General features: G+C 37.9%; 1 protein-coding gene across 2 annotated transcripts; it reads right to left on the reverse strand.

Annotated features, from left to right (window-relative positions):
- Window positions 1-1,290: 1,290 nt before the first annotated feature.
- Window positions 1,291-26,387, reverse strand: LOC127792407 (uncharacterized). 2 transcript variants are annotated; one of them, XM_052322882.1, is made up of 8 exons: window positions 26,050-26,387; window positions 14,510-14,735; window positions 14,301-14,435; window positions 12,001-12,223; window positions 10,736-10,922; window positions 9,630-9,814; window positions 2,143-2,280; window positions 1,291-2,063 (listed from the first exon to the last, which is right to left on the reverse strand). In XM_052322882.1, exons 1-8 carry the CDS (start codon window positions 26,168-26,170, stop codon window positions 1,998-2,000), a joined length of 1,281 nt encoding a protein of 426 aa, XP_052178842.1. In that variant the 5' UTR covers window positions 26,171-26,387; the 3' UTR covers window positions 1,291-1,997. The 2 variants fall into 2 exon arrangements, with proteins under 2 accessions (XP_052178842.1, XP_052178841.1); XM_052322881.1 differs by having other exon boundaries at window positions 1,291-2,059; window positions 26,050-26,386.
- Between the last annotated feature and the right edge of the window lie 192 nt (window positions 26,388-26,579).

Here is a 26,579-nt window from a genome sequence, read left to right on the forward strand (position 1 = left end):
AATTGTTTAATCAATAAAATTGGGAGGACATGAAGGGCGGTCGTCGTAGGTGGGTATGGTTGCCCCTATCGAGCCCAGAACTCTCGGGTTGCGGCTGTGATGGTGGTGGTCGCTGGCGGCCGTGATGCAGAATCTGATTTTGCAAAGGCAATCCACACCCACACAACCTACCTTTGATTATGCAGTCTTTTATCTCTTATGAAGCTCGTCTTCGTCGCAAACACCGGTCGATAATTCAAGTTGTTGGGGTTTGAGGAAGTGTTTCAAAATTACTGTGTGTGTGAGAATGGCTGTGGTTGTGTACGATGATAATAAAAGAGGGTATTTTTAAAAAAATATTGATTACAAAAAGTTATTAACGTGGTTGAAAGAGTAAAAATGGAAAAGTGAATTTCTACTGCTTTCCAAGAGCAAACACGCTAGTTGCAAATAGAATTTCTCAAAAGACTTGTTTATGGACATTTTTCTCCTTGGTCACGTGAACTACCCACCCCCATGGCATGTTAGGTGGCAATCTTGTTACTCTTTTGATAAATAAATTTGTCCTAATAATATTTAAATAATATTATTTAAAAATAATATTCTTTTAATAAAATAATACCTTTGCCGAACCCATCCACATAAAATTGAACTTTTTCCCATTTTGGTAAACATCTGGGCCACGTCAAATGGCACCTAATATTTTAGCCCAAAACTGAGCCTAATTAGGCTCATTTTCTCTATAAAATTAGGAGATTGGTTGGGGACTGTGACAATGCTCCTCAGAAATAAACCCTAATATTTCCTTTAGCAAAATCAAAAGCATGGCAAGAAATGAAGCTTTGCAACATGCACAATCTTAATATTTGGTTCATTGGGAATATTTTACTTATTTATTCTTTCATCATTAATGTCACCATGCAACATTGGTGCCCTGAAAAGGCGTCAAGGTTTTCAAATCTTGGCACGTTCCATGAGGTCTCAAATTCAAACGGCCAATTTAAGATTCCATTTGGACGGGTCATTTGCTTTCTTATTTGAAAATTTAAATTTATTATTTAGATATATACTTGTTGAAATCATTTGATTTTGAATTCAAATTTGGTGTGAATTTGAACCCAAAAATAGAAAGAAAAAAAAAATGACACCAAAGAAGAGTTTCATTTAAAGTGAGAATTTGAAATGCAAATAGTTCAAATTATAAATTCTAAATAACATTTAAAATTTCTCCATCCAAACGCAACTTAAAAGGAATTTCAATTTCAAAGGGAAGTCCTCTTCATCACTGTGATATTGCTTATAAGTTGAGAATGTTTAGTAATATCATGAAAAATACATAATATTAAAATTAATATTAAATAGGGGCCAACCCCATGTGCCAATTGGGTTGGAGTGGATGATCACCCACTCATACCTTTGCTTACATTAGAAGATGCCACTTTTTAACAGGGGTGAAAGTGGGTTTTCGGACTAAGCTGACCCAGCCAGCACACTAAGTCAGCCAATATAGTAGTGTCCAAATGGAATACATTAGACATTCAGTTGCTGTAGATATTCGTTAAGAGGGCTATATAAGATGCCTTCAATAAACTAAGAAGGCTAGTGTTCACCATCACTGGCATCATAAAAAGCAAGCCTAACCTCTTATGAAACCATTTTCCCATGCTAAACTGATCACCTGTTTAATACCCATCTATCATGTTGCTTCAAATGGTTAGTGTTTCTTCCTAGCTTTTAATAATCTATTAGATGCTTACAATTGCATATGAAACAATGACTACATTTAAGAAGGCCTAAGCAATACATGACCCATTATCTTGCAGTATAGGCCTCTCAGCATCTTTCTTTGCTCCCAGATTCTTTTGCGTCAAGTAAATCACCACATCAATGGCCAAAGTGCAAGTTGAGGCCCATGGGGCTGCTTGGTTAGATGGTCTAGGTGATTCAAGTTTCATAGCACTCTAAGCAAGACATTGGAGAGGTAAGCTCCTTCTGGATATGATGGATCAATAGGATGATCACAAGCTGCTCCTGCCTGACGTATAATTGTGACCTTCCTCCTGGCAGCTGATGCCGCAGCCTGGCTAAAAGAAAATCATCTTCATAATCAACTACAACTTATCCTAACCAAGTGTAAGCACAAGGACAGTAGAAGTTACTTGCCTGAAGAGTGTGCAAGAACATTCCACTTTGGGTCATAGCTCCAGAACATGAGCAAGTCATAAGTAGACCACCCCTTCTTGTTAATTGCATTGCCAAAGCGTTTAAATTTCTGTACAAACTAGATGCACTTTGTAGAACCTGGATCGAGTATTACCCAGATAAATAACCCAAAACATAGAAAGAGAAAAAAATATAGTTGTTGAAGATGATTCTCTTTTTTCGTAGAGAAGAAATGCCTACACATCCTACCAAGCCCTTAATGCTTCTAACAATTGGAATGTTAAGAGAGTAATTAAGTTGCAAATCAAACAACAATATGGAAGCCTCCTTTAAAGGATTGCAGTGTGGTATGCATAAAAGATCTTCCTTGACTTGAGGCTGAATGATACACATACTAGATGCTGCACATGCCATCTTCCCAATCTAGGCAAAAATAAAAAATCACATTCCTGGTTGCATTACAGAATTTAGAAAAAAAATGTCTAAACATATATTGTGAATCTGATAGGAAAAGCAGCATGATAATAAGATCCCTAGAAAACTAGTAACACTTGTCAACTTGAAATACCTTGTGGCTCCAATTTCTCAAAGCTTAAAACTTTTGAATCAGATTATGATCTGTCATGGTACCAAAAGGTATCATTCAGTTTGAAAAGAGCATGTTTGCAATAGGGTAGATTTTGTTGTTTTGCCTTTGATGATGAAAAACTATATATATTTGGCATTTGAAAATGAATTACATTTTATCTTTGGAAATTGAAAATGATCAATCCAATCAATGCCAATGGATAAATATGCTTTCAATGTTTACAAAATCTTTTATATTTATTTTGAAATCAATTTTTTTGTATTTGTTTTTGTCAAAGAAGACGTGAACAGAAGGTTTCAATCTTATTCCCCTTTGACGGATAGATCAAATTATATACAAAACTTCCTTACTAGATGAGGAAGTTTCTAAGAAACTAAACCTATACAACTTTAGGATACTATAACTAATGGAAAGACAACAATCTAAATCTAGAAGATATATTCTCTGTTCTATGAAACAATTAATAATCAATGCTGATTTGATCTTGTCCGAGAATAAGGACAAGATCAATCTCCAATCGTTGATACTCCCCCTCAAGATTAAGAATGGATGTCATCCATTCTAAGCTTGCTGATCATCCTTTGACACACAGCTACAAGTAACCCTTCAGTTAAAATATTTGCAACCTGATCATTAGAGGAGATGTATGGAGTACAAATCAGGCCACTATCCAACTTTTCCTTGATAAAATGCATATCCACTTCAACATGCTTAGTTCTGTCATGTTGGATTGGATTGTGAGCAATACTTATTGCTAATTTATTGTCACAATAGAGTCTCATAGGTGTTGTCCACTTGATTTTCAGATCATCAAGCAATATTTTCAACCAAAGTAACTCACACACTCCTAAAGCCATAGACCTGAATTCATTTCTGCACTTGACCAAGCCACTACACTTTGTTTTTTTCTCCTCCACGTCACAAGGTTACCCCCTAGGAAAGTGCAATAACCTGATGTGGATCTCCTGTCCACTATGGATCTTGCATAATCTGCATCCGTATAAGCCTAAAGTGACGTGCATTCTCCTTTCTTGAACATGATTCCTTTCCTGGGTGTCCCTTTCAAGTAACGTAATATCCTATACACTGCTCTTAGGTGAGTTTCTTTAGAATTATGCATGAATTGACTGACCACTCCTACTGCATATGCAATGTCTAGCCAAGTATGAGCTAGGTAAATCGGCCTTCCAACTAGCCTTTGATAGGACCACTTATCAACCACACTGTCTTCAAGAGCCTCTCCTATCTTGTGATTAGGTTCAATTGGAGTATTTGTCGCCTTACAACCTAGCAATCTAGTTTTGGTTAGGAGGTCCACAATATATTTCTGCTGAGAAATAAAGATGCCCTCCTTTGAGTGTGTTATTTCTATGCCCAAGAAATATTTCAATCTCCCCAATTCCTTTATTTCAAACTCATTAATCAAACACTCTCTGAGTTTATTCCTACCTTCCTCATCATTTCCGATGACCACAATGTCGTCCACATACACTATTAACATTGTCACTCCCCCTATGGCCAAGGGGTGAATGAATAGGGTATGGTCCCCTTGGCTTTGTCTATACCTGAGGGTAACCATCACCTTTGTAAACCAGCCAAACCAGGCCCTTGGGGATTGTTTTAGGCCATATAGAGTCTTTTTCAATCTGCACACTACCTTCTCCCGAATGGTTTGGCCATATCCTGGTGGCAAGTCTGTAAACTTCTTCTTCTAGATCCCTATGCAAAAATACATTTTTTACATCATATTGCTGCAATGGCCAACCTAGATTAGCAGCTAAGGACAGGATAACCCTAATTACATTTAACTTTGCAACTGGTGCAAAGGTATCTAGGTAATCTACCCCATACACTTGAGCGTATCCCTTAGCCACTAGCATTTCCTTATATCTATCCAATGTCCCATTAGACCTATATTTCACTGTATAGACCCATTTGCAACTCACCGAGTGTTTTCCTTTAGGTAATTGAACAAATTCCCATGTTTGATTCTTTTCTAGGGTTGCCATCTCGACTTTCATGGCATTCTTCCAATTTTCATTCCTTATAGCTTCAGACAAAGTTTTGGGAATAGGAATGGTATGAAGGCTAGTTAGAAAGGTTTTACATGGAGATGACAATCTGAAATAGGATAGAAACGAATGTCAAGGATGCTTGGTACAGGTTTTAGTGCCCTTTCTAAGTGCAATAGGCCAATCAAGATCACACTTAGAAGTTTTCATTTCATGCAAGGGTTCAATAGGCTCATCAACAAGCATTAATGTTCAATACAAGAATTACTTGGAGAGTTCTTGGGAGAACTGTTGGACTTGTCAGTGTTGGCAGCAATAGGTTCAAGACTAGAATTGCTATGACCTACATAAGGGAAGAAACCAGCTCTTTCCTCCTTGAGTATACCTGTAGTGGACGAGGAGTACCTAGTAAGGGCTTCTCCAGAATCATACCTGATGAATCCTTAGGACCAGTTGATGGAAGGAAGGGTGATAATAGATCAAGATCAAGTAGATAAGAAATCTGATCTCTATCTATTAAGACTGGATTTTGACTTTGATGAGAATGGTCAAAGTAAGGCATGTTTTCAGCAAACGTCACATCAGCTGACATAAAGAACTTTTTAGAAAGGGGGTGGTAGCACCGGTAACCTTTTTGGGTAGAGGAATATCCAATGAAAATGCATTTTAGAGAACGAGGATCTAATTTGCCTCTATTAGAAGTATGGACATGAACAAATGATACACACCCAAAGACTTTAGGTTTCCAATAGCTAGTGACATGAACATCAGGACGGTGTTTGGTTAGGAGTTGGATTGGGCTATGAGATTCAAGAGTTTGAGAAGACAATCTGTTGATAAGGAACGTGGCTATTAGAGCTGCTTCTCCCCAATAATGTTTAGGAACATTATGGTGGTGGAACAAAAGTGCTCTAATAACAGCAAGTAGATGGTTATTCTTCCTCTTGGCCACTCCATTCTGTTGAGGAGTATAAGGACAAGAGGATTCATGGATGATCCCTTTTTGTTGAAAGAAACTTGATAGGGATTGATTGAAGAAGTCTTCGACATTATCAGACCTTAGTTTCTTAATTTCCACCCCAAACTGATTCGTGACCATGTTATAGAACATAGGAATTAGTGAGTATTTGTAGGCTTTGATGTTTATAGGTGTGGAATGGGGCTTTAGGTGTATAGAGTGGTCTAATGGCCTTTGGGGTGGTAGGGAATTGGGTTCAACAAATAGGTCCTTAAATTATGTTAAAAGTAAGTGCAAGCTATTGGGAAGTTGTACCTCAATGGAAAGCTAAATAGTAGTAGGGCTTATAGTTGTTTGAGACTTCCTCTCTTCCATTTTCACTTCTACTCCTTCCAATTCCACGACGTGTATTGAATACAATTGTGAGATTTGCTCCCCTTTACATCGTATCAACTTCTATGGTTTCTTCCCTTTGATCATTTTGCACTCTCCATGTTCCAGACTCCCTACTAATGTTAACTTCTTGCCTCCTATTTTTACAGTAACTTCTAACTTATTAAAGTCAAATGTTAAGGGGCTAGTTGTACGCATCCAATCAACCCTTAGAATAATGTCATAGCCCCACAATTCCAGAATCCTCAACTCAACTCTGAATTCTTGCCCTTGCATCATCCATTTAAAATCTACACATTTATAGTGGCTATACATTTTGTTATCATTAGCCGCTATCACCTAGGGGTGGTGGCTATCATCCTACATTGCAATTCAGTGGCAGTTGCTTCATTTAAGAAGTTGTGAGTATTGTCACTGTCTATCAATACCATGAGTTTCTTCTTACCAACATATCCCCTCACCTTGATGATCTTTCTAGTTGGACCCCTTCTTAATGCGTGGAAAGAGATCTCTCCATCCTTATTCCCCTTTTCTTCCTCTAGTGTGTTCTCTGCAACTTCTCATTTTTCCTCTTCGTCTTCTTCTTCTATGCCATTTGCTCTGTCCACATCCTCTCCTTCCATGTTCAAGAGTTGCCTCTTACATTGGTGACCAAGGCTATATTTTTCCCTGCATCTGTAGCACAATCCCATCAACCTCCTTTGTTCCATGGTAGTAGTTTTGTCAGCAAGTTGGTTAGGGTTTCCCTTAGGTACACTTGGAGTCAATTCAGCCACTAAGGCTCGAGAATTACCTCATGTCAGGTGGCTAACAAAAGGAATTGGCCTAGTCAAAGTTTTGTTTCTCTTAAAGATAGCTTCTAGAGTCAACCCTTGGAACCTAGCCTTTTCTGCCGCATGTCTCACTATGGTTGGCATCATCATCTTTACCATGGACCTCAATTCATCTTGTAGGCCACTGATGAAACTGGACACAAAATATTGCTTTGTAAGGGAGGGCTGGGAATTCCACATTAGAGCACCTAATTCTTCAAATTTCTCTTGACAATCGGTAACTGATACCTCTTGTTTAAGTTTGTTAAATTCTTGAATCACGTCAACCATATTCCTCTCCCCAAAATGCTTACACAATTCTTTTGCAAAATCAATCCATCCGTCTAGATCTGGACCATCCTTGAAATCATGAATCAGCCATGCCATTCAAATAGGCTGTGGCCAAGGTAATCCTTTGATGTTCAGCTACATTATAAAACTAGAAAAAACACTCACACAGCAAAACCTCTACCTAGGCATGGATCCATCGAATAGACGTATCTCTAACCTCAACATAGGGGTGTGATTAGTATTAGGGGAGGATATTTCTCTTACTTGAACTCTTGGCTCATCATCAGGAGAATTTCCAGCCTCTACCACTCTGGGGGACCTAGGGAGGATGCCTTGTTTGGCCATACCTAAATCAGCTACTAATCAGGGAGGAAATTCTGGCAGCAGCCAGAATTGAGGGAGTAAGGACAGCATGTTAAACATGTTATTGATCCTTTGGCCGTATTCCTCAATCGTTTCCCTATGTCTCTCTAATTTCCTCTACATGCTCTCTTGAGAGGCCGTCATATCCTCACACATTCCTTCCTTGATCACCACCACATCTTCCCTGCTTTGTGTGACAGCTCCGTGAGTCTGTGTCATGCTGAACTCCAGTGCCTCCATTGTCGATTCCAATTGCTTCAACCTCGTTCCTTCCACCATCAAATTTGTAACCGCTCTTCGGTCACAATTCGCTGTGATATGATCTTCTTCGCCATTCTACAACCAACGCTGAGTCTACTCTAGGGATCACCAGCTCTGATACCAAAAATGTTAAGTCTCTAAGATGAGACTCAAACAAGTTGGGAATTCTAGAATATCCGAGAGAAAGACGAGAGTTTTGGAGGGAGAATTTGAGAGAGAGAGGGAATTGCGAGGGAAAGATAATTAGGAGGGAAAGAATTATGTTATTACTCACATGAATTCCCATCCTCATACATCTTAGCGGTATATAGGCTCTTCCCTTCGGCTAACAACCTAACCAAGGGGTACAATTGACAATGCAACAACTAACTAATACAATTGGCTAATGCCTTATCCACCACAAATTTCAGAATTGCACTTGGATCGTAATAGGCTTGGCACTTAATAACCTGCCACATACCTTGTCCAACTCTTTGTTTAACCCCAGAAGGAAATCAAAGATCCTTTTCAAGCATCTGAGTAAATTTGACACTATCTTTGGAATAGTGCCAATCCTGATTGTAAAATAAGTCCATCTCTTGTCATAATTCAATCAATAAATCATAGTATTCAGTGACTGATTTGTGGCCTTGTTGAGTATCTCAGATTTTTTATCGAACTTCAAAACATTGTGATGTGTTTTCCAAATCCGAGTATATCTCCTGTAGAGCCTCCCATATTTCTTTGGTTGTCTTGTACAATAAGTAAGTTCTCCCAATCTTAGACTCCATGGAATTGATCAACCAAGCCATCACAATGGAAGTTTCTGCATCCCAAGCACCATAAGTCGAGGCTGTTGAGGCTAGCATTGGAATTGCACTAGTGACATACCCGGCTTTTCCTTTACCTCTAAGAATAAGAAAAGCAGACTGGAACCATTCTCTGAACTTGGTTCCATTTAACTTGGATTGAGTGATCTGAAAGGAATGGTTGTCGAGAGATGAGGGCTGGACAGGATTTGGAATAGAAGAAGTTGTACTCTCTAGAGAAGTGGATGATGAGGAATTGGTAAGAGGATCGATCTCGGCCATCGCTGGCTCACATACCATGAATAATTTCAATCAAGCTGAATACCAAGAGGATGTAGTTGAGTACCTTAGATGAAGTATCCGAGAAGGATTAAAACAAGTAGGAAGAATACTCAATTGAAAGAGGACTGCTTTTCCTGCTTTTCATTAATCTCTAGTATGGTATTTATACTTGAATACAATTGAAATATCTTCCTAGAATACAAAGATACATTTAAATTCTGATATGATAAGATAATCAAAACTTAAACTTAATTTTCTGCTGGAATTATCTTCTAAGGACTGTTTAATCCCCTTCTTTCTCAGAGCCTTATCCTCTTATCTTGTGGCCTTCTCTTATCTCTTATCACTTTAACTTGAAAATATTCCAACAACCTTATCACCTGGTTTTCGGCTATCAATATTTCAATTTTTCCAACAATAAACAAATCTAAAGTAACTACTCTGGTCTGAGACTGAAAACCAGGGCGGGCTGGATTAAGGTAGGATACAGTTTTCCATTCAAATAATTAACCCAACAAAAATAACAAACATGTAATAGGTAAAAAAGTTGTCAATTCCCATATTAGTACCCAATTTCTGTAGGTTAGTTTGAAGAAATCAACAAGGAGAAAGAAAATACATATTTGACCTGAAGGCAAGTTGGGTAGGTCAATCTCACATGAGCTCCATTACTTGATTATATAGAGTATTATTCTTACCGCATTTGTTGAACTAAACAGTACATAAAATAATTATTACCTTTCTTCGAGGTGCTAGTTTAGGGGGATCCATGATAATGATGTCCCATGTTTCATTCCTAGACAGAGCATCCTTCATAAAATCAGCAGCATCACATTTTAAAAATGATAGTTTCCCTGGATCCAAGTTGTTCAGAACAATATTTTCCCTGGCCAACTCCAGAGCAGGCAATGAGGAATCAACACCTGGAGAGGGGGGGGTGGGATGCAGATATTGAGTGAATCAATTCAACTTGAATAATCTTGGCATTGTTTGTTCTAACAGCAAACATATAGTGACCAGCAGTGTGCACATGATATCAAGGCACGGGAAAGTGAAGTTCAAAGAAAATGAAGCTTCAAGTGAAAATAACTGAATCTGAAGCTACTTGTTGGGATAGTGGCAATATATACCACTAAACTGACAACCTGTGGACCTCCAGTAGCTTTTTCACACTTCTCTCTGGCTGTGCAAGCTACATGGTTTTTCTGAGGGACTCTTTCTGAGTAAAACACTCTATCCTGTATTAGATAGAAACTGGAACCTTTCGGAATGTTCACCTAAACTGAAGGGTTTGTAAAAGGCTAAGCTGTTTTTCATAAAGATTCCAGGTAGCATTCTTCCTGATTTTCCACAACACGTTGGATACAGTAGTGTCACTTGCAACAGGATGATCACAAGACAGGGTAACAGAGTTATGGTCATTAATAAATTTGATAATCATTGTACCAACAATCTTTCAAGAAATTATGAGGATGTTTTGTTAGGCTTTATCCTAATCAGCAGAACATACATAGTTCACCACAGAATTTCAACGCAGCCAACCTCATAGCTTTTGTAACATTAATCCCCATCTCTTTATTCTGGATGGTTTTTCAAAATGGTACAATGTAATGAATTTACTGAGCTTTTGCTAAGTAAACATCGAAAGAATGAAGCCTGAATATCTTTATGCAGATTTACCTTTTCAAGTGGCATCCATACATGAATAAGTCCAAATAAGTGTGAAGCAGTAAATTTCAACTGTGCCCCTCAGAATTTTAGAGCAACAATTATCATTATTAAACTCACATGTCCAATAAGAAAGTTGATCAATGGAGTGAACCAATATAGAAATGAATGTATACCGATGACATTTCTAGCACCACCTCGTGCTGCATTCAAAGCAAAACCACCACTGTAGCAATACATATCAAGAACTCTCTGGCCATCTGAAATTTTGGATATGAACTGACGGTTTACACGCTGATCAGCATAAAATCCTGTCTTCTGGCCCTCCAAAGAGATTAAATAAGAAATTCCATTTTCCACAACCTGTCACAAAGGGAAAAAAAAAAAAGGCATGTCAACATGGAATAAATAACATTAAAGTGGAAAAGCTCAACATGTATAGAATTGGGGGGAAAAAACTATATATGTATATAGTTAGTGACTAATGTATTAAACTCTTGATATTAACTTACTACTTGTTTCCATTTCAACTTTTTGGACTATGTTTCATAGACAATGAAAGCAAAAAATTGGAGACAGATTTGCATAATTTGCTAGTTAACTAACATAAAATTGTGCATTCAAGCATCCACAAATAACAAAAAGTCATATTGAATGATAATAGAAACTTTTACGCCAAAAACCCTAGAGGAAACACCCAAAACAAATCTATTTGTATGGCCGAGCCAAGCAACTCAAAGACAAGTAGACAATTTACAACTTAAACCTAGTAAAATCCTCGCTCAGCCATGGAACTCTAAGTACAAGAAGATAACTTAGAACTCAACCCTAGTCAAATCCTCACTAGCATATCAACTGTAAAATGTGGTGGGAAATCCTTAAACATGACATAGGATATAGTGGCCTTGCAGAGTAAATGGCCTCACATGCAGCCAGCCCCACCTAGTGGGATTACACCTTGTGATTGTTGTTACAGGCTAAGTGTTAATAAAATTCCATTGTATTGGTTTTATATAAATCAAGTTCAAGGTATTCCTCTTCTGGATGTCATAATCATGCTTGAGCTTAGTATGATTATAAAAAATAGCTTCATATTTAAGTTAAATGTTAATTTCAGATTGAATGACAAAAAATTGAAAGAATGAACTAGAATAAACCATGTACAAGGAAATTAGGGATGAATTTGATTCCATGATTTAAATTCTATGTTTGTCATTTGCATGTTTAGAAACAGGGATACTGGCACACATATTAGTTAATGTGTGTTACTGAGGTCCACTCATGTTTCCTCTTATTTAACTAGCTTGATGGCATTGAGGGCACATAACATTTACATTATCGATTCACCGACCATCATGCAAGGAAATCAGTTCTTGAAAATGAAATTCGGAGAGAGATTTCACTATGGGGATTTTGGACATATGAATAAAAAGATATTTACCTTTACCCTTTCAAGAGCAATAGGCGGATATATTTCCATAGAGTTTGATAAATCCATTCCTTCTTCTTTTAGGATCTCAATAGATGATCTCCAGCTTATATAATTGATTCCATCTAATCTACTGACACACGCTTTTATCTTTGACTTGTACTTCTCCACCCAAGCTGCAGATGATGCTATTACAGCGAAATCTCCAAAGATGTCAACAATAAGACCTGACAACCTGCAGCAAAGAAGAAACTGTTATTTAAATTAGACAAGTAAAAAATTAAAGTACATTAAAAAGCTGAATGAAGTTAAGTTGAATTAGGTCCAATTCTTTGGGAAATCCAATATCCAGATAATTTGAGGGAATTAATCAAACTCGCGGTTTTGTTGAATATTTGGTGAGAGTTTGGTTACATTTATCGAGTTTCAAGGTGTAGCACATATGTGTAGCCTAAGAATAATAAGATTTCAGTTTAAGTGATAACATGCTACTGCAGGATCAGAAAAGATAAGGGTTCCAGAAGGGGAAAAAAAGCAGTTAATGGTTTACAATAGTTACGGCAAGACAGGTACTGACTAGGTTAGATAACTAACAGCTACTGCTAGCTACGCACTGGATATGTTCTCAAGCAATTGCAGAGCAATATGCTGAGCAAAAACAAAAGACATGCCAGATCATTCTGGAAAGGTGTTGAGTGAAGTGAATTTTCTGATCTATAAAAGATATGATATCCCAGACTTGAGGAAAAAGATACAATATTCCATAATCTGGTCATCTTCATTAAGAAGATTCAATCTTTCAATTGGTGGAGTTCCAAAGGTTAATCAGCATTGGTGCCATATACTTGGACAAATTCAACACAACCCAGTAATAGTGGATTCAATAGATTGGTGGAATCTAGGGATTTTGTAGATGGTTATAGGTGAATTTCATTAGTAGTTCAAGTATAACGCATGGTTTGGACGGTTCCTTATATCACACCCAAGGGCTTTCTGCTACTGTTGAATTTTCCCTTTCCATGTGAAAAAATATTAGAACAAACTCCAAGCAAAGCCATTAATTTGAGGAACATAGTTTTTAAGTGATTCCTCTTCTAAGTTTCACAGAAAATGAAGGAATATTTGGCACCCAATTAAGATCTCTCAACTTATATTTATATTGAGAGAAAACATATACATGGATACTGCAACTATGCCCTTATAATACACTTAATTACATGAATTCCTATTAACACTATCCTTCAAGGTAGTGCATATATGTCATATGTTCCAAGTTCTTTACAAATAAAGTTCATTCTAACTCCCCAACACATTTGAAAAACAAATCTGCAAGCCAATCTTCCACCTTCATATGATTAGTTCGATAACATTCTGTAACATCTTCTCCAGAATGAAAGGATAATCAACCTCAATGTGTCTAGTCCATAGTGAAGCAGTGGACTGGAAACAATGTACACTTTTTCCTCATTGATGCATTAACTATATAGACAGTGTATATTGAACTTCAAGCTCAGCAAAAATTTGATTTAACCATACTTAAGTCGCTTAAGGTACACATAATGGTTCTGTATTTAGATTCGCCACTACGCTGAGTTACCACAGTCTGTTTCTTACTCCACAACAAGAAGTTTAGCAAATTAATGGATGTCTCCTAATCATCTTAGGCTTCACTATATAATGATTCATAATATTTGGAGGCATTTCTACACTTTTGACCTTCATTAGGTGATGACAGCTTCCATTTTGGAGTTCTTATGATATTGGATTCAAGCTCATCGTCGGAAAACAAAATAGGCTTGGTTGACAATTTTTTGTAGTGAGTTGCAGTGTATTTGGAGGGCAATGGCTTTTCCAATCAGAACAAGATATCTATCAGAATGGGACATAGATGAGTTCCCTTGATCTAAACAAGTTAAAGGACCCCATTCTGAAGGAAGATTAATAAACTAATCAAGAGTCAATAAAATTCACTAAATCCCTCACGGAAGAACTAAACTAACACAGCCCCACCTTCTGGAAGCCTGCAGCAAATATTAATTGTTGACCTAATAATTTGGACAATAAATTGGAATTAATTCATTACAGTCACAGAGAACAGCAGCAAAATAAATGAATAAACAAAAAAGCTACTTGCTACAATTTCAGCTATGTAAGCCCGAGCAAACATATAGTTTTATGCATGTGTACTAAGAGAGAAGCTAGAAAAACACTTCAAAAGATTCCTTGACCTCACAGTGTTAAACAAAATAGAATGTCTTCAGTCAGACGTATAAATTCAGTGGGCCGAGTTTATAAACAAACAAGAAATCTACCTATCTCCTTCACTGTTAACAAGACGATACGCATTTGTACTAGCAGAGGGTAGCCCCAAGTTCCTACGCAACTCAGTAGCTGCATGAATTCTTGCTTCAAGAAGTTTCTCCATGTTCAACGCACAGGAAGGATCTCTGTGATATTTAGACTAATTAGTCTTCAGCATTAAGAAATAAAAGTGTATTAACAGAATTATTTGGATATGCACCTTGATGCTTCCTCTTCTAGCTGCATGAGGCGAACACAGAACATAGAAACAGAATTATACAAACCCCAACCGATTGGCTTCTCCATCCCATCAGCTACCAGCACAATATCCCCAGTCTTGGGAGGTGGTCTGCCAATTATCCTATCAACCGCCCCACTGTACACCATTGGACTTCCATTCTTGAAGAGTTGGGTCTTCCCCTTTTTTAGGACAACCTTTGCAATACCTAACAGACCAACTCCATATTTTAGCCAACCACAAGGCCCATGAATCCACAACTTATTTATTTATTTTACTTTTTTTTTGACAATTAAAAATAGAATATTTCTCGAAATCTTTAAGGGGATACCACCACATACAGAAAAGGAGGTGTAGTAATAAAAAAATATCATTATGAACCTTTATGTCAGGAACTTAATACTTGTATGAGGGCTATTTGGTACTTTTGGCCTGGTAGTTATAGTAGTTGTACTATAGCAAGCTACAAAAGGTTTTACATTTGAAATGGCAGCCTCATTGGCGCCAAATCATTCACTACCGCCTATGTTGGATTAGTATATAAACTAATCCAAATGAAAGAAAGAATCATCGAAGTACACTTTCAAATAACATTCTATCTTTCTCTCTTGACTCTCTCTTGATCTTGCTTCTCTCTCTCTCTCTCACCAATTTCTGCTCTTTCCCCTTCTCCAATTTCTTCCTAATTTCTGCCCTAAATTCTCTCAATTAGCAGAGAATTTACCTGTCAGATCTGAGAACCTGACACTTTACAAGCTGCTTATCATTAATAAATTCCAGAGAAATGTTAAAAGAAGGCTCCATTCTACCAAAAAAGAAATTATAAAAAATAGAAAACTAGTTTTCCAATCTAAAAAAGGCTATCAACTCCTTGAAAAGTTTCCTTCTCTCACCTGAAATGAGCCTCAAACCACAGAAGCACCATCTACCTAGCCTTACATTATCACTATCCTATGACACTTGTCACGACCAGCTTGTTATTTTTATTTCTATTTTTATTTATTTTGTAGAAGTAGTTAGTTATTGCTTTTATTATCTTATTATTCTTAGTTATGGAGTGATTTAGGAGGTAATGTAGTAATTAAGGAGCAGTAACTAGTAATGGAGTAGTGGTAATTGCTCTATAGAATTGTGAGCTGCCTATATATACAACCATGAACGAGCATGTCAATGTATGAATTATGAAGAATTTATTGAAATCTCTCATTTCCCCCTATTGTTCTCTCTGATTTTCCCCCCAATTCTGTTAGATTTCTCCCCCATTTCTCCCAGTTTTCCCCCTATTTTCTGTCAGTCTTCCTCATTTTGGTTTGTCTCCCCCTTATTTCTTCCTATTTCTCCCTAAAATTCCAGTTCTACCTTCAAAGAAAACATTAGTTAGAGTTGTCCAGTTCTTGGTTGGATCTAGGTATTTCTAAGCAGACTTTGGGAGGCAAGCAGGACAAGCCGATTTCTAGAAGAGGATCAAGGCAGTTATAGATTTACTGGAAGCAATTACAGATGCTGTTCAGAGTGAATTTTAAAGAATTTGAACTGTACAGATGGCCATAAGAACTCTTGAGAGAATTCAGTTGCTAGAGAAAGTATTTAAGGAAGAGTTCAATAAAAAGTTAGACAACTTAATGATTATGATTTCAAAGAGATTTCAAGTCAGTCTATCAGTAGAATTTCTTTCAAGTTCTACTGTAGAATCGATTCAAGCAGGCGCTAGAGTCCTTACTCAAATTTTTAACTTACAAGAAGTTGAGAAACATCCTGAATTGGATGCCAAGAAAGGAATGGCAATTGCAGGAAAAATCATAGTGACACCATTGGAAGAGATATCAGTTGAAGATGGACCCTTGGGGTACACCAGCAAGCAGGCAACAAAAGATGTTGTGCCGTTGGATAAGGTTACAATTACACCAACTCCGGATCTTGAAAATTTCAAGCCTGTTATTCTTGACAGAATAGGTACCCCTCCATTACCTGAGGTCAATGCAAAGCTAGTAATGAAGGATTTGTTGGATAGAGCCAGTGAGGAGGAGGAAAAAGAAGTTAACATTCGTTCTCGACTGGTAACAGACTTGGCTGATTGTTTAGGCACCATCAAGGAAATCACTAGAAAGAACGGTCTAAGAATGATGAATCAGAAAGAGAAAGCAGAGATTGGGTGAAGAAGTGAGGCCAAATGCTGAGATTTCTTAGGGACAATAAATCTTTTAAGGGGGAGGGAATGTCACCACCAACTTGTAATTTTTATTTTTATTTTTACTTATTTTGCAGAATTAGTTAGGTATTGCTTTTATTATGTGATTATTCTCAGTTATTGAGTGATTTAGGAGGTTATGTAGTAATTAAGGAGCAGTTACTAGAAGTGGAGTAATGGTAATTGCTCTATAGAATTGTGGGTTGCTTATATATACAGCCATAACCCTCATGACTGAGGATGTCAATGTATGAATTATGAAGTATCTCATTTCTCCCTATTGTTCTCTTTGATTTCCCCCTAATTTTGTCAGATTTCTCCCCCATTTCTCCCAGTCTTCCCCCCATTTTCTGTCCATCTCCCTCATTTTGGTTTGTCTCCCCCTTATTTCTTCCTATTTCTCCCTTAAATTCCAATTCTACCTTCAAAGAAAACATTAGTTAGGACTAGAGTCCTGACAGACACCTAGCCACCAACTATATGAGGCCTCATAGACCCCTTCAGGAAAAACCCAAACACATCCCAAGCAACGTAAGAATGAGGTCCAAAGATCCTTTGCCAACATAGTCAAAAAGATGAGACACCATCTCTCCACCTTTGCTTATATAAGCAACACCAATTGATCAAATGATCCATGGAGAGCTTGTCAGGAACTACATGACAAACAAAACAGGGTCACCCTAACAGGTTTGCTGCAAACCAAATTGAAGACCACAACTAACCCTTGCAATTGCCTCCTAGTAATGGCAAGTAGAAAGATTTGAACATGAACTTTTCATTCTTCGCAACCACCCAAACAACAGAATTGTGATCTTCAGCCACCCTCTGCTGCATATACCATTCAAAACAGTACAAACTCCAACACTCCCAGTCCTTTAAGTGCATCCTAAGTGTAATTTATGTTCATGACAGGCAACCATTCTCTGCACAACAAAAGCTGCCATAGCTGCCTCCTTATCAATGGCCAGAACAGGTATGAAAAGTCCCTAATTTGTCTTGTAAAACATGTCAATTGTGGTTTGTTAATTTTGATTGGTTGAGGTGTTGATTTCACAAATGTGATTGGGAGACTTAATGAAAAATGTCATTTAAGGACCTAGGGTGACCTTGGCAGTATAGAGTGGGGGCAAAATAGTAATTACAGTTAAAGCCATGGAATGGCCTTAGGTTGCTTGAAGAAATGCCTAGGAAAAAAAATTGGATCAGAATTGGCCAAGAAACTCCTAGAAAATAGAGTGCAACCAGGCGTTCAAAGAAATGTCTGAATTCAGGCAGTCCATATTGGTCTGGAAACCAATTTTGCGTCTTCAGGTTGTCAAATGAATAGATCTCAGTTCCAAATTTTGGCAGAATGCTGAAGTGATTTAGGCAAACAAAGGGTATCACGTGGATCAAATTTTTACTGTTGAATAGTAAGGGTATCGCGTGGATCAAATTTTGATACAATTCCTAATTTGAGGGTTACAAAATTAGGCCATATTAGGCCACCTGAGCACACTGTGCTAGAAACAGGTAGCCAAAATTTTACTTAGTGTTGAACAGTAGGGTTGATTTATGGAGGGTAGTTCTGGGATTTTCCCCTCCATTATCTGAGGTATAAAGAGGTGTTTGGAGCACTAATGCCCTGAAACTGATTGAGTTAGGAAGCCTGCAATATGGAGACTGTTGAGATATTTGCTTAAGGATTAGTCTAGGGCTGAGTTGTATAGTGTTAGTTAGAAGTTGTTAGAATAAAACTTCTAGAAGCATGTAAATCAGGGGCAGTCTTGTAATAGCAGTAGGCGGTTATTTTTCTATCTTGTATTCTCGCCCTCTATGTTCTATAAATAGAAGGGCGTGAGTGTCTCTTAGTGTAGAAGGTTTTGCGGTCTATCTTGTGGGAAGAGTATGTGCTGTCAAAGCTGAGAGTAAAGGGTATTTCTTTGTAATCTCTGGTTAGTTCTTGGTCTGGTAATTGGGCTGAGGGTGTGCAAACAGCATATGTAATCTTGTATTCCGATTTGTTCAAGATAGTGAAAGCAAGGTCATAACAGTCTGGATGTAGGATCTCTTCCAAGAGTTCCGAACTAGGATAAATCCTTTTTTGTTGTTGTGTGAGTGCTTGTGGTTTGATGTCGTGTTCTTGTATCTTTCTGTTTTCGGTTCTGGGTTAAGTAGTGAAGGGTTGTGTTCAGCTGTGTGAGGAAATCGTGTGTGTGTGAATTTGGCGAGATCTATTTCGACCCAAGGAGGCGGTCATGGCATCCATTCCCTCTTCATCCAGACACGACATCGAGAAATTCGATGGGCAAAATGACTTTGCCCTCTGGAAGATGAAGATGAGTGCTCTCCTCGGCAATCTTGGCCTTGAGGAAGCACTAGAAGGTGAAGCCAAGATGCCTAAGAACTACTCGGCAGAACAAAAGAAAGAGATTCTCAAGAAGGCATACAACACTTTAATCCTAAGCCTCGGCAACAAAGTTTTGAGAGAAGTATCCAAGATGAAGTCTGCTGCAGAGATATGGCTCAAGCTGGAGAGCTTATATATGACGAAATCATTATCCAGTCGCCTCTACCTTAAAGCCAGGTTCTTTACTTTTAAAATGCAAGATGGTAAGAAGTTACAAGATCATATGGATGAGTTTAACAAACTCTGCCTCGATCTTGAGAACATAGACGTGAAATATGAGGAAGAAGATAAGTCATTAGTCTTGCTTCATTCTCTTCCTAGGACGTATGAGACTTTTGTTGATATTTTAAAACATGGGAGGGATACATTATCTCTAGATGATGTTATAGGGGCCCTAAACTCGAAAGAATTGCAGAATAAGGTAGAAGGAAAATTATCCCCAGGAGATGCCCTCACCGTCAAGTCTAAAAATGATAAGAAAGATAACAAGGGAAGAGGTAGGTCAAGGTCTAGGTCTAGGTCAAAATCTAGAAAAAAAGGCCTATTAAATGTTATCACTGTCATGAGGAGGGCCATATTAAAAGAAATTGCCCCAAGAAAAGAAAATATCATCAAGAAAAATCTGTTGAAGGAGGCAGTGTTTGTGAATTCGAGTATGAGAGTGCTAAAGCACTGGTTGCCTCCGAAAGCATAGAAAACATTGACTGGATCATGGATTCCGGTTGCTCATTCCATATGACTTCTAAAAGATATTGGTTTCAAAATTATCAAGAATCTAATGGTGGGAAGGTCTTGCTAGGAAATAATCATGAATGAAAAGTACTAGGGATTGGGGATATAAGACTTAAAATGAATGATGGATCATTCAAAACCCTAACAGCTGTAAGACATGTTCCAGAACTCAAGAGAAATTTAATTTCTCTCGGAGAACTGGATAGAAATAGCCTTAGTTTTAAGGGTTATGGTGGAGTCTTGAAGATATCCAAGGGTTCTCTAATATGTATAAAAGCAATTCTTCATAATGGTATTTACATTCTGCAAGCAACCACTCTATGTGGGGAAGCCGCTATAGCTAGCAAAAGTGCCCAGTCACAAGCTAGACTATGGCATTTAAGGATGTCACATATTAGTGAACAAGGCCTTAAGGAGCTAGCAAATCAAGGCATTATGGTTAGTAGGCAGGTTGCAGGACTCGAAAAATGTGAGACTTGCATTTATGGAAAGGCTGCCAAAGTTAAGTTCAGCAAGAAAGCAATTCATTTGTCCAAATCTCCATTAGATTACATACATTCAGATCTTTGGGGGCCATCTCAAGTCCAATCTCATGGAGGCTCTAGGTATTTCTTATCTATCATTGATGACTATTCTAGGATGGTGTGGGTATATGTCCTAAAGACTAAGGATCAGACCTTTGAAGCTTTTAAAGCATGGAAAAAGATGATAGAAAACCAAATGGGGAAGTCTATTAAAACCATTAGGACTGATAATGGGTTAGAATTCTGCAATAAAGAATTTTCTCAAATGTGTAAAGATAGTGGAATAGTTAGGCACTTAACAGCCGCAGGAAACCCAAAACAAAATGGGTTGGCTGAAAGGATGAATAGAACTCTAATGGAAAGAGTGAGATGCATGTTATTTCATGCAAAATTACCTAAATCTTTCTGGGGGGAGGCTGTAACAACTGCAGCATATGTGATAAACAGATCACCATCTGCTGCAATTGAGTTTAAAACTCCTTATGAAAGATGGTCAGGTCACAAACCATCCTTAGACCACCTAAGAGTATTTGGGTGTCCTGCCTATGCTCATATAAAGCAAGGTAAGCTGGATCCTAGGGCTAAGAAATGTCTATTCATTGGATATCCCACTAGAGTTAAAGGCTATAAACTGTGGAACCTTGATGAAGAAGGGTGATACGCGCTTCGGAACTCTAACAGCAACTGATGCGAACCCGCGATGGAATAAAGCCAAAGGAACCCACAAAAGATTGAAACGAACCCCAGAAAAGCCAAAATCGGATATAAGGCAAATAATTCTCGACCCGTTGATTCACGAACCAAGAACCTAGATTATGTTAAAATCTAGACCCGTTGATATGCGAAAACAAGAACCAAGAATTGTGTTGTTGAACGCCACAAAGACTGCCCAGATCCTTGATAAGTTCAAAATTTGAACGCCACAAAGAAATCACTCCTTTGATAAGTTCGAAACTATGTTCATTGAAGAACAATATAGAAAAGAGAAATATCTCAAATTCAATTCATAATCTTCTCTCCCCTTTTTCACAATGGTAAAGCCTTTAAATAGGCCAAAATAATTAAATCCTAATTCTACTTGAAAACTAATAAAAATCCAAATCCTAAATATAATGGGTTTTAGTTAGCCCACTCCAAATAGAAGTAGGAATAACAATAGTAACCCAATCCAACTACAAGTTGGATTAATAAAACTAAGCTAATCCAAATCCAACTATAAGTTGGAATAATAAAACTAACTCAATCCTAAACTATATAGGAAATAAGTAAATATCTTGTTAAATAAGAATCTTAGTCAAAAAGGAATTAGTATTCATCCAATTCTAACACGGTTGATTGGATTGACTGATTTGATTGCATCATTGTTAGTTGGCCCTCCATGATTCTCATCAAAGGGCCTAAGACTATTATCTCTAGAGATGTGACATTTGATGAAGAATCAACCGTGGATGTATCAGAAATAAAAGTCCAGTCAGTCTTGAGAGAAGAACCTAAGTCCATAGGCATCAAAGTCCAAGAAACAGCTCCTGAAAATATCCAGGAGGGCTCTTGTGAGCAAGATTCTGCCCAATATGAAGAAAGTGCGGAAGAGAGTGATGTTGATTCCAGTATAGGTGATCAGCCAGATATCTCTAGGTATAGTGTGGCTAGAGATAGACAACCTAGAAACAGAAGGCTGCCTAGTAGATATGGATTTGCAGACCTTGTGGCATATGCTCTGACGAGTGCATCAGAAGCTGCAGGTGAAGAACCTCTCTCATTTGATGAGGCAGTGACATCAAAAGATGCAAAATTATGGATAGAAGCCATGAAAGCTAAAATAGAATCCTTAAGGAAGAACCAGACATGGATACTGGTTGATAGGCCTCAAGGACAGCGGGTAGTAAGTTGTAAATGGCTTTATAAAATCAAAGAAGGTGCTGGAAGCAATTCAAAACCTAGGTTGGCTAGGTTAGTTGCTAGAGGGTTCACACAAGTCCCAGGTATAGATTTTAATGAGATTTTCTCACCAGTTGTGAGACATACCTCAATTAGAGTTCTGCTTGCTATAACTGCCCACTTAAACTTAAAATTAGAACAAATGGATGTTACCACAGTTTTTCTTCATGGAGATTTAGAGGAAAGGATATTAATGGAACAACCAAAAGGTTTTGAGTCTAAAGGAAAGGTTGAGAAGGTGTGTTTGCTTAAGAAGTCTCTTTATGGACTTAAGCAATCACCAAGGCAATGGTATAGGAAATTCGACTTGGTGATGATCAACCAAGGGTATAAAAGAAGTTCTTATGATAGCTGTGTTTATTTTAAACATATTTCTCCTAGTATTTCAATCTTCTTGCTCCTTTATGTAGATGACATGCTTATAGCAAGTCAATCTGAGAAAGAAATTCAGCTGCTGAAGCTGAAATTGAAGTCTGAGTTTGAGATGAAAGAGCTAGGAGAGGCAAAGAAAATCCTAGGGATAGAAATTTCCCGAAATAAACAGCATAGAAAATTGTACCTATCCCAAAAATCCTATTTAGACAAGATAATTAAAAGGTTTGGTATGGCAGAAGCAAAGGCAGTAAATATGCCCTTTGCTCAGCACTTCAAATTATCTGTTGATCAATCTCCAATAGATGAAGAAAGTAGGAAGGAAATGTCTAAAATACCTTTCGCTAGTGCTGTGGGTAGTCTAATGTATAGCATGGTGTGCACTGGGCCTGATTTGGCTCATGCAATGAGTGTGGTAAGCAGATTTATGGCAAATCCAGGCAAGGCACATTGGAATGCAGTTAAGTGGGTATTTAGATATGTTAAAGGGTCTAGCAGCATGGTATTGTCTTATGGTGGAGCAAATATAGAAGAATCAGCCAGCATTATAGGGTATTCAGATGCTGATTGTGCTGCTGATTTAGATAAAAGAAGGTCCACAACTGGCTATGTATTTAAGTTGTGGAATTCTACTATCAGCTGGAAATCTAGCCTTCAACACGTAGTAGCTTTATCAATTACTGAAGCTGAATACATAGCAGTTTCAGAAGCAATTAAAGAAGCAATATGGTTGAAAGGTTTAACTAGTGAGCTCTTAGGATCTATAGTGCATGCCACTTTGATGTGTGATAGTCAAAGTGCCATACATTTGTCTAAAAACCAAACTCACCATGAAAGGACAAAACATATAGATGTGCGGCATCATTTTATTAGAGAGATATTAGATAAAAAGGAAATTTTTCTGATAAAAGTTGCAGGTACTGATAATGCTGCAGATATCTTTACAAAGGCAGTTCCTATGGCAAAGCTAAAGCATTGTTTGAAGTTGCTCCAGATGATGGAAGAAGCTGGTGAAGGTAATGATCAAGTCAGGTATGGTTTACATGCAGGTGGCTATCCTGAAGCAGTCAAATCCTATGCAAATGGTGGAGAATTTGTTGAGATATTTGCTTAAGGATTAGTCTAGGGCTCAGTTGTATAGTGTTAGTTAGAAGTTGTTAGAATAAAACTTCTAGAAGCATGTAAATCAGGGGCAGTCTTGTAATAGCAGTAGGCGGTTATTTTTCTATCTTATATTCTCGCCCTCTATGTTCTATAAATAGAAGGGCGTGAGTGTCTCTTAGTGTAGAAGGTTTTGCGGTCTATCTTGTGGGAAGAGTATGTGCTGTCAAAGCTGAGAGTAAAGGGTATTTCTTTGTAATCTCTGGTTAGTTCTGAGTCTGGTAATTGGGCTGAGAGTGTGCGAACAGCATATGTAATCTTGTATTCCGATTTGTTCAAGATAGTGAAAGCAAGGTCATAACAATCTGGATGTAGGATCTCTTCCAAGAGTTCCGAACCAGGATAAATCCTTTTTTGTTGTTGTGTGAGTGCTTGTGGTTTGATGTTGTGTTCTTGTATCTTTCTATTTTCAGTTCTGGGTTAAGTAGTGAAGGGTTGTGTTCGGCTGTGTGAGGAAATCGTGTGTGTGTGAATTTGGCAAGATCTATTTCAACAGAGACAAATTGGCCAAATTAGTGGGAAGTGGAAGGTATGTTCTGGTGGATTTGTGTTAATAATGATCGAGAACAGCATTGAGGCATGTTTGGAAAGAGAAAAGAGCCCTTAGGCTGGTGTGAAGTGGAGTCTCTACTAGCAGCTCGGGACAACATGTGGCAGGGCATGCTGGTGCATTAGCTGGTGAGGTGGCCTATATAAGGGCTGGTGATCAGAGAAAGGAAGAATTATGAGATCTACTAAGTGATCTTGGAGCAAGTTGTACTCCTATCTTCTTGTGTGTGCATATATTATGTCCTATAGGACTGGCCGGCTGCAGTTGTTCAAAAGTATGTCTTTTGGGATGCATGCCACTTGTTCAATGAAATGTCTGAGTGATAGCATGAAGTGTGTATGTGCTGACGCATGGGGGCTGAAGGTCTTTTTTTAAAACCACCCTTGTGCGCCTCTTGCGTGTGCCCAGTTAGGGGCTGGACCAGTGAGGGAACAAGTGAATATGCACTAGCCAAGCCATGTGGAGCCACTTAAGGGAATGATGGGAAATACACAATCTGAGCCAAGTGGATCTGCTCAAGAGAGTGACTCATGAGAACTAGTAGAGAGTGATACACTAGGCAAGCATAAGGGAGTTGCTCCAGAGGCTGAGTGGAGACTATACATTTTTCCTCAAGGGGTTGACATGCAGTGAAATGCTAGGCGAGTCTCTTTGAATATATAAGCATCACATGGCATTCCAAGCATATCTTCAGTCACTAATTCATCTAAAAGCTTATATTATTAGAGGGGTAATTTTATTTTTCATATTATTATTTATACTTTCAACATGCCCCTCATGTGACTAGACTTCACTATATAACTAGAATAAACACATGGCACTAATTGAGTTCATAGTAACATTTGAATACAGGACTATATTCTGCTTTGATAGTGTTTAAACTTTACATAAAAATTGAAGAACACTAGACAACCAGTTAGGGTTGACTCAACTTGTGTTTAAACTAGAAAACATATCAAAACTTGGATATCACAAATAAACCCTTAATAATATGTCTAATTCCATAAAAAGATATTAACACCCTCCCTCAGAGCACATAATATCTCTGTGCACATTCAAAAAACTACCACCATCAAAGTCAACCCTTTCTCTCTAAATGTTCTAAAGGAAGTTAGTATATTGGTTTTCTTCTTACATGTCCAAACAATCTCAATTGCGTCTTGTGCATCTTTTCTTCAATATATGTCACCCCCACCCTCTTATGATAATCTCGCTTCTAACTCTTTATCTTTTCTTCTATTACAACAATACTTTTTTTTTTTATCTAGAATTCATGGTATCCGATCTTTCAACTTTTACACTAGCTGTTCAAACAAAACCCTCCTTTATTTGAGGTTGGGACTAGCTCTGGAGTGAAGAAACACTTTGAGCAATATAAGTGTTGATCGAATTACTCAACCCACAGGCAGAATTTTGAACCAGAAAGAAATAATAATAAAAACAAAAGAAAGGAGGAATTACAATATTTTACATCTACTACTAACTTCATCACCCTTACACTTCAACTGAAACAAAACGGGCAATTAGTAATGGAAAACCCATATTTTACCCGCAAGGACTGCAAACAAGGATTGGCATACAACGTAATGGAGAAATTTAGACAGACACCAGTAGCTGAAAGTTTCATTCATTCATGAGAGAGAGAGAGAGAGAGAGAGAGAGAGAGACCTCTGCGGTGAGTTGAAGCCATTTCGTGAAGAGGGATTGTAGCAGTGGGTGATGGTGACGGTGGAAGAAGTGGAAGAGATAGACACTTCATCAGCCGCGCTGTGGAAGAAGAAGCCACCATTCTCTCTCTCTCTCTCTCTCTCTCTCTCTCAACCCGCCTATCCGGACATGGACACTGTCTGGTTAGACTTCTTTTGTGCTCAAGAGGCCGCCGGCGACGATGAACCACTCCCGCAGATAAGCTGACGATGACGAACCAACCGCCGGTGCAGTTTCAGATTCCGTCGTTCATAGAGAGAGGGGGGAGGAGAGAGGGTGAGGGAGAGACGCAAGTTTATAACCGTGGGGGTAGGTTTAGAGTTGTCAATGGTTCAGTTTGATTTTGATTTTTGTCAAAATTATAATCAAACCAAACTTAAATTACTAAAATCAAAACTAAACTATTACTCATTTGATTTTAAAATTTTAAAATCATAACCAAACCATTCGGTTTCGATTTAACCATGATTTTTTTAGTTTAATTCATATCA

The sequence above is a fragment of the Diospyros lotus genome, chromosome 15, assembly GCF_014633365.1.
Source record: "Diospyros lotus cultivar Yz01 chromosome 15, ASM1463336v1, whole genome shotgun sequence".
Classification (NCBI taxonomy): Eukaryota; Viridiplantae; Streptophyta; class Magnoliopsida; order Ericales; family Ebenaceae; genus Diospyros; species Diospyros lotus.